Source organism: Lasioglossum baleicum, chromosome 10 (genome assembly GCF_051020765.1).
Source record: "Lasioglossum baleicum chromosome 10, iyLasBale1, whole genome shotgun sequence".
Taxonomy (NCBI): domain Eukaryota; kingdom Metazoa; phylum Arthropoda; class Insecta; order Hymenoptera; family Halictidae; genus Lasioglossum; species Lasioglossum baleicum.
This window is the reverse complement of record NC_134938.1, coordinates 10981260-10998148: the sequence shown is the minus strand read 5'-3', so window position 1 is coordinate 10998148 and position 16889 is coordinate 10981260. Positions and strand designations below refer to the sequence as shown.

Sequence of the window (16889 nt, the reverse complement as noted above, 5' to 3'; positions counted from 1 at the left end):
TTCATCCATAAAATAAAGTTTTATTTGTTACGGAACTTCTGAGCATTCGACTCCTTCAAACAAAAATGTTCAATCCGATGATTGTTCTAGTGTTATTCTCGAGGATAGATATCTGGGACTGCTCAAAAGTGTCTGTTAAAAATATACTTTGACGTTACATACTTTCGTTCCATTCGAGTATTCTTTCAAAAAGCATACCACTCTCTATTAGGTAGATCCGATCAGGACGTTGCGACGATCGAAGTGCTTTTCAATCGGTTTTGCAGGAAGGTATACAACATATTTTTTTTTCTTTTCGTAACAAACGTGTTTCTTCCTCTTAGTTTATAATATTGCAATATATAGTGTCTTGCAAAGAATCATACAAACGACATTGTGTGTGGTAAACCGCTGTTACGCACATGGTATACTATACCCTTAAAGTAATCAAAATGTTCATCGCGTCCAACATTTAGATACCCGGTTAATGAATTTCGTTTCATTCACGCATTATCATCGAGTGCTACCACCTTCTGTTAGTCACGCGCTAATCCCACAGACCGCTAGAATTAGTTAAGGATGCGTAATGGTCGCCTTTAATTCTAGAAAGCGTGAATTATCGCCTTGTTTTTTTTTTTATTTTGCGTTCAGGTACCTGATAAGCTTCTCATAAGCTCGTTGCACGGTTGCAATTTGATGCAACGCATCTAGTAATTCTGCTATATCGTATGGTATATGGTATACCCCTCGTTCTAGTACACATTTGTCGCGAGCGAATTTAGTGAGAGAAATCCGAAGAAACGGTAATGCCATTGACCAAAATAACTTGCACGAGGGGTAGTTCGTGTATACATTTCAAGGTTCGTTGACTTCAGGGGAATTTCCGGTAATGTCCTGAACAGTGAAAGTGACAAAACAAGAGATAATTTTAATGAAACCGTTAATCCGTGAATGTGAAGCATCCCGCTATTCTTGGCTGCATCTACCAATGATTCCCCATCGAACTCGAATCGTACAATAATTACAATGGGTCCTCGTTCGATGATAAAGTCATTGATTCTACCAATATTCCACAATTACGTTTAACAAGTTACTAGTATCTCGCGAGCTTGGCGGCTGATCAGTGTAAAAGGATCAAACAACTTGGTGTCCGTCATGTCTCGGCAATGTGCTCTCTTCGAAATAAATACTCCTGCGCCGATAGTGGCAGCCGCATCGCGCCTCGTTGGTCCAAGGTTGATCAACAAACGACGGGACAACATTAAATAAAGTCTATCCGCTAATTGCGCTTGGGCGCCGAATGATAAAAACAAAAAGAAAAAAAAAGAAGAAAAAATGGTTGGCGGGATGATCACATTACAACCGAGGGACTTTGGTAGCGTTTATTCGACTTAATCTCGCCAGCCGCGGAGGCGAACTATTGAACTATGTGTCAAACAATCGACGCTTCTGGAGGATCCGAATCAATCGAGAAAGACCGATCGTCGAACGCGAGCTTATATCGTTAGAATCTAGAACGCAATCGCAGAAACAAGGTACGATTAAACAAGCCGATTGGAGCGGGCGGCTTGTTGTCGGAAATCGCCGAGAGGACATTCAGAACCTGCCAAATGATCCATCGAATCGGTCGCGTAATCGTAAAGGCCAGCTGTATTCAACGTGTCAGAGCAGCTCGCGCTGCTTATCCCGGCGGAAATCAACGTTCACGCCATGGACAACAGCACACTGTACTATGATAGCGTGTGATTTTATAAGACGATCATCACTTTTTCTTTTTCTACGGTATTGTTTTTAATTCTCTTTGCTAATTCGGTGATAATTTCAATCAAGTTCGTACTCCAATTCAAGTAATGTGCATCATCCAAAAGACAGCGTTTGATCGGTTTCGCGGAATATCAAACGTAGCTGGCGTTCCCGCAACCGCGTAACTAAAAATACTAATTGATATCCCAATATGTTCCGATTAGTTTCTCGGATAGCCCAAACAAGTCCCGTCCTAATAATTGTACAAAGAACTAGCCGCCGTTCATTCAACGCGACAATGATCGGCCATTTCGCGGATCGCCTCTATAGACCGCCGTTCAAACTGTGCGTTACTATCGTCTGGTCCCTGTCCTCCTGCGTCTGATCCTTGTCGCCCCAGCCCCAGAGTTCGTGGCTACCGTCTCCTGTTCGTTTCACTCGTTTCTCCACCATATCTCTGGGAACCATCTTCAGATCGTACGCCAAACCGAGCTTCGCGTTGAAGTCGATGAAAGCTTTCGTCAGATTGTATCCGTAGCCGCCCAACTCGGCGGTCTTGTAGTCCCATGGGAACACGTGGTGATAGTTGTGCCAGCCCTCCCCGAACGCTGTGAGAGCTACCGCCTTGTTCTCAGCAGGGTTGATAAACCTAGAGTCAATCAAATCACCCTGTTTAATGTCAATCGATAGCACAGCTTGCTATGCCTCGAATTCGGGCACGGTGTTCGCGAATCCGTAACTGGCCTTTAAACAATACCGAAATAAATACCGGTATTTTTCGGTTTTCCTTTTGCCTTCAAATCTTGCAGCACAGTTGCGGCCTCAAGAAACGATATAAAGTTGCGTATCTCAAGGTTTAAGCGGGTAGGCTTGTTTCCAGAATGTTGGAAGGGTGTAGGATGCGCCTTGATGCAAATTAGATAATGCAAACATGGGGTTTTCAGTAGTCAAAAGAGCTAGATAAAAGATCAATCTAGGCCACAGTGAGGGATGCCAGATCTTCTATATTTGATATGAGTCTTCTATATTTGAACTTGATCTCCTATATCATATTTGAATAGCATATAATTTTCAAAAATCTCTTTGTCTGAATAAAAAAGTTTAAAATGTGCTGTGTACCTCTTTTACTTAAACTCCTACATTTTGAGCCTATCTCATATATACATAATTGCAGTTTTCACTGCTTCTTCTATATTTGGATAAAACATTTCTGGCAACCCTAGCCACAGTCCCTATTTTTACGTTTACCAGGCGTAATTTACATTATTTAGCAGCATGTAGCTGTCGCAGTAGCTTTATCCTTTCGAATAATGCAAATTACGCCTCGTAAACGTAAATATAGGACTTTTGAGGGCAACTGCGGCCTAGACTGATCTTTTATCTAGCGCGTTCGACTACTGAAAACCCCATCTTTGGGGAAATTGAGAAGGCACATCCCGCACCCTTGCAATCCTGGAAACCAGAGCCTGCCCCCTGAAACACTTCGACTGTGCTTTTCTCTGAGACTTAAAACCGGTATAGTTCTAATAAAGCTATATGTACTAATACATTAATACTGAAATTGTTGCATTATTTTTTCGGTTTTCCTTTTGCCTCCAAATCTTGCAGCGCAATTGCGGCCTCAAGAAACGATACAAAGTTGCAAGGGTGTAGGAAGCGCCTTAATGCAAATTAGATAATGCGAAGATGGGGTTTTCGCTAGTCAAAAGAGCTAGATAAAAGATCAATCTAGGCCACAGTCGTCCTTAACCTTCCGTCGGGCGCAATATCTGGACCACCGAGTTCGGGCGCAATGTGTTTGACGGGCCAACATTCAAAAACATGATAAACACCTAATTAAGTTCATTTATACGACTGCTGTTAGGGAAATAATGCACTTGATGCCATCTATACTCGTAGGGCCGCCCTTTTGGGCCCTCCCTAAGGGTGGGATGACTGTTTTCGAGGTACCTAAATGATCGCGCTGTGCCTCTCACATCGGTTGCGCCCGACGGAAGGTTAAAGGTCTTATTTTTACGTTTATGCCAGGCGTAATTTACATTATTCGGCAGCATGTAGCTGTCGCAGTAGCTTTATGCTTTCGAATAATGCAAATTACGTCTCGTAAACGTAAAAATAGGACTTTTGAGGGCAACTCCGGCCTAGACTGATCTTTTATCTAGCGCTTTCGACTACTGAAAACCCCATCTTTGGGGAAATTGAGAAGGCGCATCCCGCAAGCTTGCAATCCTGGAAACGAGAGTCTACCCCCTCAAACACTTCAGCTGTGCTTTTGTCCTGAGACTTAAAACCGGTATATCACTGATAAAGCTATAATAATACACTAATACTGAAATTTTTGCAATACCCAAATAAGTACCAGTATTTTTTCGGTTTTCCTTTTGCCTCCAAATCGTAGCGCAATTGCGGCCGCAAGAAAGAATATATTGTTGTACATATTTTTCAAATGCTTAAGGTGGGATCTCCTACTAGCCGCGGCCACGGAGGCACCGATTGGCATTGGCATTGTACCACACATTTTACGTATGAGGATGTCAACTATCGTAAATTAATAACGTCGTATTCTTTTCCACTTGCAAACAGTAATTACGCTGATCTCCGTATCACAGCAATCGTGGTACTGCATATCAGTTCCAGTATTTGCGTGTATCACTTCAAACCCCTGTGTGTGCAGCAAGCCTAAACTGTTAATTGCTTCTACCAACCTGTCGTACGGTTTGTTGCCGAACAAGTGAGCAGCGGAGTTGACCAGCCACGTAGCGTTCAGTGTGAAAACGTATCGCAGGATCACCGGTACGAAATAAGCGTTCGACCACGTTTCACCCCACATGTAAACCGGGATGACAGCCGGAATGACGAAGCACATCAATGGCATCAGGAATTTGTAGTGCCTGCGAACATATCACGAGAGATGTTTCGTAAGAAATCATAGCTTCCAGGGCCCTGAAACTGTCAGTCTCCACAAAGTAACAAAAATTATGGTAATTCTCCGAAATTTATAGTAATCTCCGAGCACCAATTAAATTCGAGGGCAACAATCAGGAAGAAACTCAACGCGGTTAATCATAGTAACTCTCTGACTTCGCAATGAAACTGTCTCGCGTGGCAAACATCAGGTGTCAAACACGTTACGTGCTTAGTTTACAGATCAAAAAAAAAATCTCTGCAGTTTACGATAACATCAACGTCAGAGGCATTAATATTCATGAGGCAGTTAGCCATCTGATTAATGTGCTCAGGTAAAAAGCTCCAATAACTCTCGTCGCAACGAAAGGCGATCTCACAGAAAGAGCAGATCAACGGAAAGCTTGATCAAATCGGTTCGTGTCACTGTAACACGTCCGAAATTGATAAATTAGGTACTCGGATCCGTGATGCGCTTGCGCGTGCAGAATCACCAAGCGGAAGAATTTATCTCTCAACATGTGTGCACCGAAGTAAATATAATAATTGAAGCTGAAGTCATGAAGGACCCAAATCTTTTTTAACTGTAGTCTCCAGTGGACTTCATAGTCGAGATTAACGATTCTTTAAACAGAAGAGTGGCTCTTAATTAATCGAATTAATTTCTACTTGTTAGAATGATCGAGCGGGGCTTACCTCTTTTGGAAAGAAAGGATGGGGTTCTTTCTTAGATCGTCCATATCGATGCCCTTTCCTTTCTGAGAGATATCCGGGTGTTTCCTGCACAACAGCCAACCAACGTGCGCGAAGAAGAAGCCTCTTGTCGCGTTATGGGGGTCGGCATTCGTTTCGCTGTATTTATGGTGAAGTCTGTGATCTCTTGCCCAGTCAATCGCCGCGTCCTGTGGAACGAGAAATCGAGGAAAATATTTAGTGGTTGCTCACGACAAAGCTGACAGACTTCCTGCAAGAACACGCGAGTCCCCAGAATAACAATGCTATCTCGTTACATGTATCTTATGACTGTAAATATACATTCTACTATCCTGCTCTCAGACAAACGTTCAATTTGATATTGATCCATTATTCTTTGCCACACATTAGGTTGGGGCAAAAACGATCATCGTATTCTTAAGCTTTGTGTTCCACAAATAGTTTATCTAACAAATCTTAACACTTCGACTCTGCAGTTCAGAATCGGCCATAGGTTCTGCACCAAACCTAACGAGTAGACTGGGAATGTTTATGCAATTTTCAATTTTTGCTGTGGCAAATTTCGAGACGGTGGGAGCAAATAGAATCTCATTTTCTATTAAAAATCTAACTAAAAACCGTATTAAATTCTGTGGAATTTTTATATTCTAGCATATTTTGAACATTTTTTTAAATGGCATAAATGCATAAAGATCCGCAGTCTGTTAATGGGACTTATACACGAAATAGGGAAATCATCAACTTACTTGGAAAGCCACCGTGTTCATTATCATCAGAAAAACTTCCAACGGCCATTTTGCCTTGTATGATCTGTGCGCCCATAATCTGTGAGCGCCGGCGGTGATACCCAAGCCAGATCCTAAGTACAGGATAAAGGCTGCGAACAAAAGAGAGGGGAAGAACGATCAAATTAAAAAACTGGTCATTTACACGTGTCAGCATAATCGATCCTCGATCGACATTGAAAATTTATCACTTCATTTATCCTAATTTATTCAAATGTCACTTGTCACTTGCAGCTAAACGTGACTTCCAACTATTCCCCTAGGCAATTGATCGCGAATATTTATGCAAATACAGATAAAATATTCGTATCTCGCATTCTTCGAAAATTTTGCCAGTACGTTTTCCAACGTATAAGGTAAAGCGAGAATATATGTTTAATGTATCTGAATTTCCGAACAGATCTGACGCGGATGAAATCCAAATCACCTTCAATTCAATATTTACAAAGTCTCGCTGAATTCAATTTGTATGATTGATATTATTCTACAATACATATACATATACTTTACATACATACAAGTATGACAAGCGTTGTGGTCGAATGCCATCAACTGAATCCGCACAATTATTAGTCAATATTTACTGATAGACACCAAATTAATGAAATAATCTAGAGAAAATAATTTTCACGAACAGAAAGGCATATAAGGAATAACGTTTTCATAATTTAATACCAAACGACCTGATTTTTTATAATCAATTAGAAGCATTGGTTTATGAGATGATATGCAAAAACGATTTTCCAAAAAATTATAATTTACAAGGTTACATGCAAAAATAAATAAGGTAATTTTTTAACTTGTTTATTAGGGCCATTAAAGAAAATTTAAAATATATGTTTTGTAGATCTATGTTAGTTATACACATGCTGAAAATTTCAACAAAATCGGTCGACGCAGGAAAAAACGACACGCATCGGAAGATGTACGATTTTGTGGATTTTAAGCAGAAACTGATCAAAAGTCGTGTAAAACTACGATTTTCAACATTTTTAATCGCTTGTAGCTCGAGTGCATGTTAATCGATTTTGATGAAACTTTCAGCATGTGTACAACTAACATAGATCTACAAAACATATATTTTAAATTATCTTTAAGGGTCCTAGTAAAAATGTTAAAACAAATGCCCTTACTATTTTTGCATGTAACCTTGTAAATTATAATTTCTTGGAACATCTTTTTTGCATATCATTCCATAAACCAATGCTTCTAACTGATTATAAAAAATCAGGTCGTTTGGTGAAATTATAAAAAAGTTATTCTGTTTTATAATTGTACCAAACGACCTGATTTTTTATAATTAATTAGAAGCATTGGTTTGCGAAATGGTAGGCAAAGACATTTTCCAAAAATTATAATTTACAAGGTCACATATAACACGACCTGTCACGCATGGCTATCAGCGGCTCGTTTCGCCGAACTCGGCCGACTTTTCTGAATTTGTGATCCAATTAAACCTTCTTCCGTAACTCGAACCGGCACGAGTCACGCAAGCACGGAGTTTAATAAAATTCGAATGTAAGGCTGAAAATTACAGTGACTGCATGACAAGATAGAGAAGCGGCTCGTGCCAACGCATAAATCGCATCGTGTCTTGCGGAGCTTGTTCTTCCGCCACGAAGCGGCACAGATTCGAAAGATTCGTTTCACTTACCGAAAAGTACTGTGCTCCATTTGGCGGAAGTGAGGGCAAGGTATGCGCCGTAAATTGCCGCCAGATGAAGGTATGTGAAAATGATTACATTCCTCCAGACGATTTGCCTCTTGTACTTGGTTTTTTGTTGATCAATCACGGCGTCGTCCAGTGTTTCACCTTCGTACAACACTCCCGTTGGAGTGCTGGTGATGTTTGGCGCCATTCTGCTTTTGTTTCTGTAAACAAACAATTCATATCGTTAGGTAACGGACACAAAACGTAATCCGGAAGTCGGTTAATACGGAAGCCTGTACCGTTAGATCGAAAAATTTACGTTTAAACTTTTACGTTTCAGACAATTTTCAATCTTTTCTTAAATCGACGAGGAACTCTTTCACGTTTCTACTCCGTATTTACGTCGGTTGCGATAAAATATTCCTCGTCTTAATTGTACCTGTTTTAAAATGAACTTCTTTATCTCGAATTATCGAGGTCCACTTCGAAAGTCTCAAGAGTTAATTATTCTGTAAACTCTTTCCTTAAATCGACGAGTAACTCTTACATTTTCTACTCCGTATTTACGTCGGTTACGCTAAAATATTCCTCGTCTTAATTTTACCAGTTTTTCAATCAACTTCTATGTACAAATTCGATCGAAATAAATATTAAATAAATTAATTCGGTTGTTGAATTGTCGAGGTCCACTTCCTGAAAGTCTTAAGGGTTAATTATTCCGTAAACTTCTTTTCTTTATACAGTTTTATAAAATCGATTGTTAACTTCTCAGAGGAATTTTGATCACTTCCCATTTACCGAAGGAGCGGAAATTTCTTTTCCAGCGGAAACTAGTCGCGTCGTACACCATTCATACGCATCCGAGAAAATCAAATTACATTTCGAGGAACGTTATTCCGCTGTAAGGACGATCGATAATCATTGCCCTGATTATTCGAACTCTGCTGCCGTGCAAAAGCGGCGAACTCGAACGCTCGTGCTCGACCATTAACATCACAAATCATTGTAACCAAACCTCAAGCACTGCGGATCATTTTCAATCAAAAAATCTCAACTTCCAATTAACTTCGCAGAATTCTGCAAAGAGAACTCTCGTTATACTATTAAACGGAGGACAAGATTAGATCTTCGCTTATTTAGCACTGTTCGTCGCATCGTCGTTACTAATTGTAATTTTCTTTCGCGGCGCCATCGGCATGAATTACGTACCTGGCTTTTCTTTCCACAATTGCGTCGAATACATGTAAATCGTTCTGAAAAATTGACATTAACATTGACGCGGAACGAACTTCTGACGCAAACCTGTCACACACAATTTTTTTCCACATGCTATGTGTTCATCAGCAGTCTGCACAATTCCAGTAAAAGCAGACAGAGCGAGGACAATTTGAATTAACGTTTACGATCTAATATTTTTAATTTTCCACTCATAAATTCAACAAATTATTTGTCTGGATACACATTATTTTAAAAATGGATAACAATTTGGATAGAAGCATTCTTGTTATTTTTATAAACTAACTAGCTTTCCCCCGCCACGCGTTGCTGTGGCTCAGTATTTTTTAGAAGCATGTTTTTACCTGTAACAGATGTGACATTTATATGTTTTATTTTATAATGCTTGTGATGCCCGTTCTTTCTCAATTTGATTTGATCTTAATCGTCGCACTGCTTCCGTTCCGCGAGTACGACGATCTGAGTTTGCTTTTCCGCGAGTCATTCTTTTTATGTACTAAAGTAGAAAGAAAGTTATATCAATAACATCTAAAATCGCTAAACATTAAATAAGGAAAAAACACGAACTAAAAAACATTGATAAAACTACAGATCAATCTACTCAGCTGAATTCCAATGCAGTGAGAAACTTACAGAACAAATCACTCCGAATAGGTCAATCTTTCTATTTATATATATTTCACGATATATAATTTGAAGCAGAATACCACTGAGAAGATTCTCGTCGTGACGCATTGATTGTAACGCGAATCAACACGAAACCATATCGATTATTCTACATCAATGTTTTCGCAAACACGCGCCACATTCACATAACTTGAAGTAAGCAGTTTGCGTTGTAGCCGGTGGAAAAAGTCGTCAAAACTCTTGAACGAATGGACTTTTTCGAATGCGGATTGTCTTAAAACCTTCCCGAAGAAACGCTGCGTATCTAATGGCTCAAACCTCAGCTTTCTACGTTCAGCCGTTACGGAAATTGTTCGATTACAAACAAACGGACATTTACATATTTATTTATATAGATAGATGTAAAGCTAGTGTTACTAAACCAAGCACTGCCGGTCAAATGATCGGTTTCTGGTTTTTTATTCGGCAATTTATAAAAGATGATTATACATATTAAAATAAAAATCATAGAAAATCTATATGAATTCTACGACGTCGTTTTTATAAAGCAACACATTCCAGTCAGTTTTAGACCTCGGTATGCTTAGCGTTAAGGATGTTCTGGAGGTATATAAAAACGCAACAAAATTTTTGAAAATTTGACAAGATATAATTCTTACTAATACTTCGATTCACTGTACCGTTTAAGAATTATAGCAATTTAAAGTTTGCACATTTTAACACGTCTTCTTATGGAGAATTCATAAAATTCCACTTCAAACACTATTTAAACCTTGAAGAAACGCAACTAGAAACTCCAGTTTTTTTCATATATAGTAAAAATTATGTAATTAATTATGTTCAAAATTTATTAGGATTCACTAAACAGTTACAGAGCAGAAAATTATGAACTGTTACGAAACGTCAAATTTATCGTGTTGTCATTGTTATTTGTCGCGTTTATTATCTTGAAGTTCAAATCAGAGGGTATTCGCAAAAGTCACTTACAATTTTTTGAAGACAATTTGATTAAAAAATAAATATAACATGAAATTCACTAATTAAACGAAAGCTTTTTAAATTAATCTATTTCTTAAATGCAAAATATACTCATGAATGGCTTTCATTGCCAACATATTGATGGATTTCGAATTTCTTGTACTTTTATCTCCCATTGTACCTCCAGAATATCCTTAAAGCCTTTCGATTGTCATCGGAATAGAACGTACAAACAGGGAAACATGTAAAAACAACGTACGAAGAAAATCTACTTACTCCATCCGTGACAACTTATGCAGCGTCAGGAACAATAATAACAAGGATCGTTCGCAATCACAGTGAAATGTGCCTCTTATCTCGAATTTCAATTAGCAAGCCTCGTATAAACATCGACACAATTTTTCTACGATTGCACAAACGTCGAGCACAATCGTATCGCGATTTCATTGATCTCGCTATCTTATCGTTCAACTCCGTTGTTAGAAACGCGAACGAGGAAGTCAATATTTCCAGCACGATGATGCTCGTTAGGTCTACTTCCACGCTTATGTTATCGCAGACGTCCAGACTGCCAAAAAATTTCCGTCACGATCACGGTTTCTGATTCGAGCGGGAATATCGACCACGTAAAAGTGACGGCGCGATAATGAATACTTGATCCCGCGCGACACCAATTATTCAACTTTTATCGGGAATTAGATAGATGTATCGACGAGTCGTAAAACGCGACGGTAGATTGCGACCCGGCAAAAAGACAGCTTCGATGCGTGAAATGTAAATATGATAATCGTTTCTGCATGGAAATAAATAACCGTTTCTTTCTTTCTCGTTTTGTTTAACACAGCTGGCTGCGTTTCCTCCGCCGAGAAAGTCCATCGAATCGAGTGAGCAAACATCAGACTCAAAACAACAATAAGAACAAACTATTTCGGCGTTATTTATCGGCTCAATATCGTGATATAGTAGGTCGTTGAATTCGTCTTAACGTCAGCTATAACATTACGAGATCAAACGTTTATTCTTTGTCCAAAAGATTCATTTTTACGAAATTTTATATACAGAAGTGTACAGATGTTCAAATACTGTTCAACTTTTCCAACAGTTCCGCTGAAAAGCTGGAAAAAATTATTCTTGTATGTAAATTCTGTTGAAATGACATAATTTATTATTGTAATTTCCTTAAAACACTTGAAAATCGCTAACGAGTGAACGCTGTTTTCGAGACTGTTTACGAATAACAAAACAAGTTAGACCTTTAACTACGTCGGACAGCAACAATTCTGCAATCGACTTATTCCGACTTTTCGGGCGGCGACACCCAGCGAAACGGAACGCTAGATCTAATTTTCCGATCTCACGCGACTCGATTCCGCTAACCACGTTAATTGTTTCTAAAAATACGAAGCCAGATCCAGAACGCGTGACGCTGCCGTCGGACTGGATCCCACTCTTTCCGAAACCGCATCTAGCGCAACAGTTGCAACGAGGTCCATTCAAGCATTCCCGGGGAAAAAAGGGACAGAGAAAGAATGTCTAATCGAACGGGAACACAGCGAAGCTGCTGAGAGTCCTGGCGCGCGCGTTCGATCGTTCCGACGAACTATCCCTATAATTTCGCATAAACGTCGAACACTGTGGAATCGGGGACACCAAGTCGGAGTAAGAGTTCTGATCGCGGATGGCCAGCGAGCGGAGCAAAGCGTCGGATAAATAGAAATGGCGATCGTACCTGTCTATCGGTCAGGAAGTTTACATACCGCCTACTTCCGACATCATTCTAGGTCATCATCCGTGCTCTCGGAGTCACGTGTGCACGTCGCGAAACGAAGACCGCTCGTCCCGCGTCCTCCCATCGGAAAACGGAACATCCCGGCGAGAGATCGATACGAACGGGGAAAAAACGATGTGTTCTAGATTGAACCTGGCGATTCCAGGATAAACAGTGTCCTCCATCGATCGGCAAGCCGAACACGACATCAACACAACATCTACATTTTCTAGGTTAAAACAGAGCCCTACCCGAGCGGATCTTCGAGGATACTCGGCGGCCCTTGATCAGAACATCAATGCCAGCTAACTAGACTCCAGGATATAGTTTTCCAGGACGCATCTGAGGCACCTGTAAAGCCGAGCACCTTCATCGAGCACCTTTGAGAATGGAGAACCCGGTCCGGATCGCAGAAACCCGTCGGATTCAAGCTGACCCAAGCTCGAACGAGGTCGTCTATCGACTGCCGACAGGATCGCGTGGACGTCCTAGCGCCGCGGCGCAGACTCGTTTGCCACCGGGATACCAACTATGGCGACTATGTGATCATTCTACTCGAAATTTCCAACGAGTCTCTTGACCTGCACCGCCTTCACCAATCGGCACAGTTATCACCTTGACATTATGCCAGTGTTCTTCAAACACGTTCGACCATTTCTACCACCTACCTTTCGAAGCGGTTGCGCAATATTCCTACGTGCGGAATTAGCTTTTTGCAGATACGAGTAGGTATTTGGTTCTTCGAAGATTATCGGAGCTGAAATTTTAGGCACGGTAGCGCCGAGCTCGTTGCACGGAACGGGGCCGAAAATGCGCGCGGAAATCGAGGTTTCGCAACGAAAGAGGTTTTACCCCACTCTCAAAAGTTACTCTCAAAATTCAGCGCACTACCTATAAGAATTTGTTCGATTAACGAGAAGATTTTTTCTATTTATTATCAAATATTTGTATACACGATGCGAGGTTCAAACCAGTAAAAATAACAATTCTTAAGTCGCAGTCACTCGCACTCCACTTTCTACATAACTGGTGACATGGAACTTTATACACATATGCACTAACGAGCATAACTGATTTTACACACTTTGAATCGGAATAACTTTTTTATGAATGGATCAAACGACTTCAATTTCTCTGTAAGGCTAGAAGAATTAGTTTAGTAAATGAGATCTAAAAAATATTTTGAAAAAATGCGTTTGGTCGGAATTGCGAAAAAAAATAGTAAAAATTGATTTTTACTACTTTTTTAGCTGGGCCAGTAACGAAAATTTAAAAGACGTGGTTGGTCAACTCGTATAAATTATGTACGCTCTGAAAATTTCATTCAAATTTGTTAATTGGTTTACGAGTTATAATCGATCAAAAGTGGTAAAAATTGCGATTTTTCAAGATTTTTGGCCTTTTACCACTTTTGATCGATTATAACTCGTAAACCAATGAACCAATTTCTATGAAATTTTCAGAGCGTATATAATTTATACGAGTTGACCAACCACGTCTTTTAAATTTTCGTTATTGGCCCAGCTAAAAAAGTAGTAAAAATCAATTTTTACTATTTTTGTCGCGCTTCCGACCAAACGCATTTTTTCAAAATATTATTTAGACTTCATTTACTAAACTAATTCTTCTAGCCTTACAGAGAAATTGAAGTCGTTTGGTCCATTCATACAAAAGTTATTCTGATTTAAAGTGTGTTGAAACTGTTATGCTCCTTACTGTAACTCCGACATAAATAAATTTTGCTTCGATGAATTAACTACTTTAATGCAAGATAGATATTTGTAGTCGACACCTTCGTCTAGATTGTAAATATACAATGTATGCAAGTAATTAAAATAGAAAAACAACTTTCAGGCCATTTATCCGAAAGAACGTTGTTAAAAATGTTCAATTCGACACGAAAGCTTGCCACCGTTCACGTTATTAACCTCGTCCAAAAAAACGATCTCAATCCATGTGATTAAGAACTCTCGAGAATGTTCTACGAAGTTTCTACAGCTGCATGAATATTAGTCTACCTACAATTAACAAGATTTTCGAAATCCCAGTATCTAATCTGATAAATTATAATATTTAAGCACGATGCTTCCAAGTCTCGGTTACGTGAATCTCTGATTACCCGGCCAGATAAACGGAATTTAGTTCCAAGATACAAATCGTACGATCACGTGTTCACGGAGCACATGAGATCGTCGATGTATACAAAGTAATTCAGGTCATTATCATGGAGATAACACCTCTCATCGTCAACAATGTATATTATAATGAGAGCAGTATTAATTATGTATTGGGTCATCAATCAAATTTTTGCTAATTTTCCACACGTCTCGTTATCATAAAAAGATCTACGAAACGTTTTCTACTAATATATATAATTTACATCGTTTTCAATCGCTCTTCGAGTTGCAATTTCTCTGTAAAAAGGGTCAACACATTTGCAATTAGTGCACCGAAGATATAGCTCTTGTGCGCACATATATTGTCCCCTAATTAGTTTATGTAACTGACGTTCTATCATATTATGCCCCAAATTAACTGGCTGTAGATAATTGACCCGTTTAGAACGAAAAGAGTTAATCATTGCATAACGGGGAATTAACTAAAAGTTCCATTAAGCATGATTGCGTTTGTCTTATGCAAGCCACGGTAAAATGATATTCAATTTTAATGTTGCTTGGTGTTAACAGTAACCCTACTGAGCCTTAAAAGTAACTGGTACGTGTTCCCTTATAAAAACGGCAATTATACAAAAGATATCTACGTGTACAATCATTTCTTATGAAATCATTTTTATTATTTCCATAATTGCAAACAAAAAATCTGGAACTGGTCTCATTCTGACCGGTAGAGTTAGTGTTAAGGACCTTGGCTTTTAATTTGCATACGAGAATTGAAACTTGTCAGTTTTCGTTTTCTGAACAAGTTTGCTTCGACCTCGGCTACTTTTCACGACTGTTACTTTGCCAGTGAATGTGTCAATGGCGGGTCAAACAGCCGAAGGTTAAACGATTAATGAAACGGACATAAACAAAAAGTATCGAATCCGATTTTTGATCGTCGATCACGCTTCCTCTTTCCCCCATGAAGGGTCATCGCGCTCGTGTATTCGGGGGGAACCGGTTTACACATATGTAAATATGTGTAATAATTAGACAGCGGATCTTTATGAAGAATGCAAATTTTTTCACATGAAACAGAACATTTTCTTTCAAAATATGTTTAATGCTAAACCTACCGAGCATTAAAAGCGATTGAAATATCATAGCTTGCAAAAATGACAAGGCTCCATTTGTTTAGATGTTGTGCAATTTTTATTACAATATGTGCTTGGATAAAGAAATTTATCGACTCAATTTCCATGCAAGCAACTTCACAATTTCAATAATTGTAAGGTGAAAAATATGAAACCGGTCATTTAACCGGCAGTGATAGGTTCAGTGTTAGTAGGTTGAAAATAATATAAGAGCATCTCTAACTTTTTCTAATATTTTAACGTTTTCAATTACGCCTACTAATTTTTGTTATAAACCCATAAAGTCCGCTATAAAGTAAAGCATTTAAGAAATGTACAAATACGGAGACGTTACTTTCAGTCAGTTAAAATTATTTACACAAGAAATAATTTCTTTATTTAGCTTCATTTCCGGGCAAATGATGTATAAATATTTTGCACAAAGATCTGCTGTATAATAATAATGCATGGGCGTTCAGATCGCAAATGATACTAAAAAATCGCGAGTGCAATGTTGCCTTTAACACAACGTTGGACCAGAGTTGGGCAATAATCAACTAATATTTAAAAATGACTAATAATCTTTTTGAATGTTAGTCATACCAAAATAGTCATTAGTCAAAACTTTTTGATTAGTGAGTGATAACTAGACTGCGGATTTTATGCATTTATGACAAAAATGAGTACGTACAGTTCAAAGCAGTGGACATATTAAAAAGATTTAAGGACGTCAGTATATTAGTTTCAGGCGAATAAGAAAATCAAGCTTAATAAAAGTTTTTCATTTGACTCCTGTGTCTTGCAATCAACGCAAACATTTTTTATTTTGCATGAACATCTAGTGAACGTCTAGTGATAACTAAATGGTAAATAAGTAGTCACAGGTCTAAGTAATCGTTGGCTATTGCTTATTAGTGAATTATGTAGTAGTTGATCAGTCACTAATATTTAGTCATCAGTCACTATTGTGCGATTAACACTTTACCTACCGGAAGCCTATTAATAGGATTTTCAATAATTGTGCTGTACCAAAAGAAAGCATAGAAATTTTCTTTCCCATTGCAATCTTAAATGAAACTATTAACTGACGTTGTTGAGGGTGACTTGTTAGTTATTTTTAAATATTAGTTCATTATTGCTCAACTCTGCGTTGGACATTTACCGCGAATTGCAAAGGCCACAACCTAACAATTTCAGACGACAGTTATTTCGCTTTCATCCATTGCTTGTGGCTTCTGAGGGTCGTTGACGATAACGAGGAACAGGTGTTCG

At 38.9% G+C, this 16889-nt stretch overlaps 1 protein-coding gene across 1 annotated transcript in view; it reads right to left on the bottom strand.

Moving 5' to 3' along the window:
• The window catches only part of LOC143213149 (acyl-CoA Delta-9 desaturase), a 45344-nt gene continuing 28455 nt past the window's right edge, over positions 1-16889 (bottom strand). The window contains exons 2-6 of the mRNA XM_076432751.1: positions 7780-7997; positions 6087-6217; positions 5323-5528; positions 4428-4613; positions 1-2371 (exon numbers count right to left, since the gene is read on the bottom strand). Of these exons, the coding sequence (XP_076288866.1) occupies positions 2047-2371; positions 4428-4613; positions 5323-5528; positions 6087-6217; positions 7780-7984 (1053 nt within the window). The 5' untranslated portion in view covers positions 7985-7997 and the 3' untranslated portion in view covers positions 1-2046. The remainder of the gene's footprint in view (positions 2372-4427; positions 4614-5322; positions 5529-6086; positions 6218-7779; positions 7998-16889) is intronic.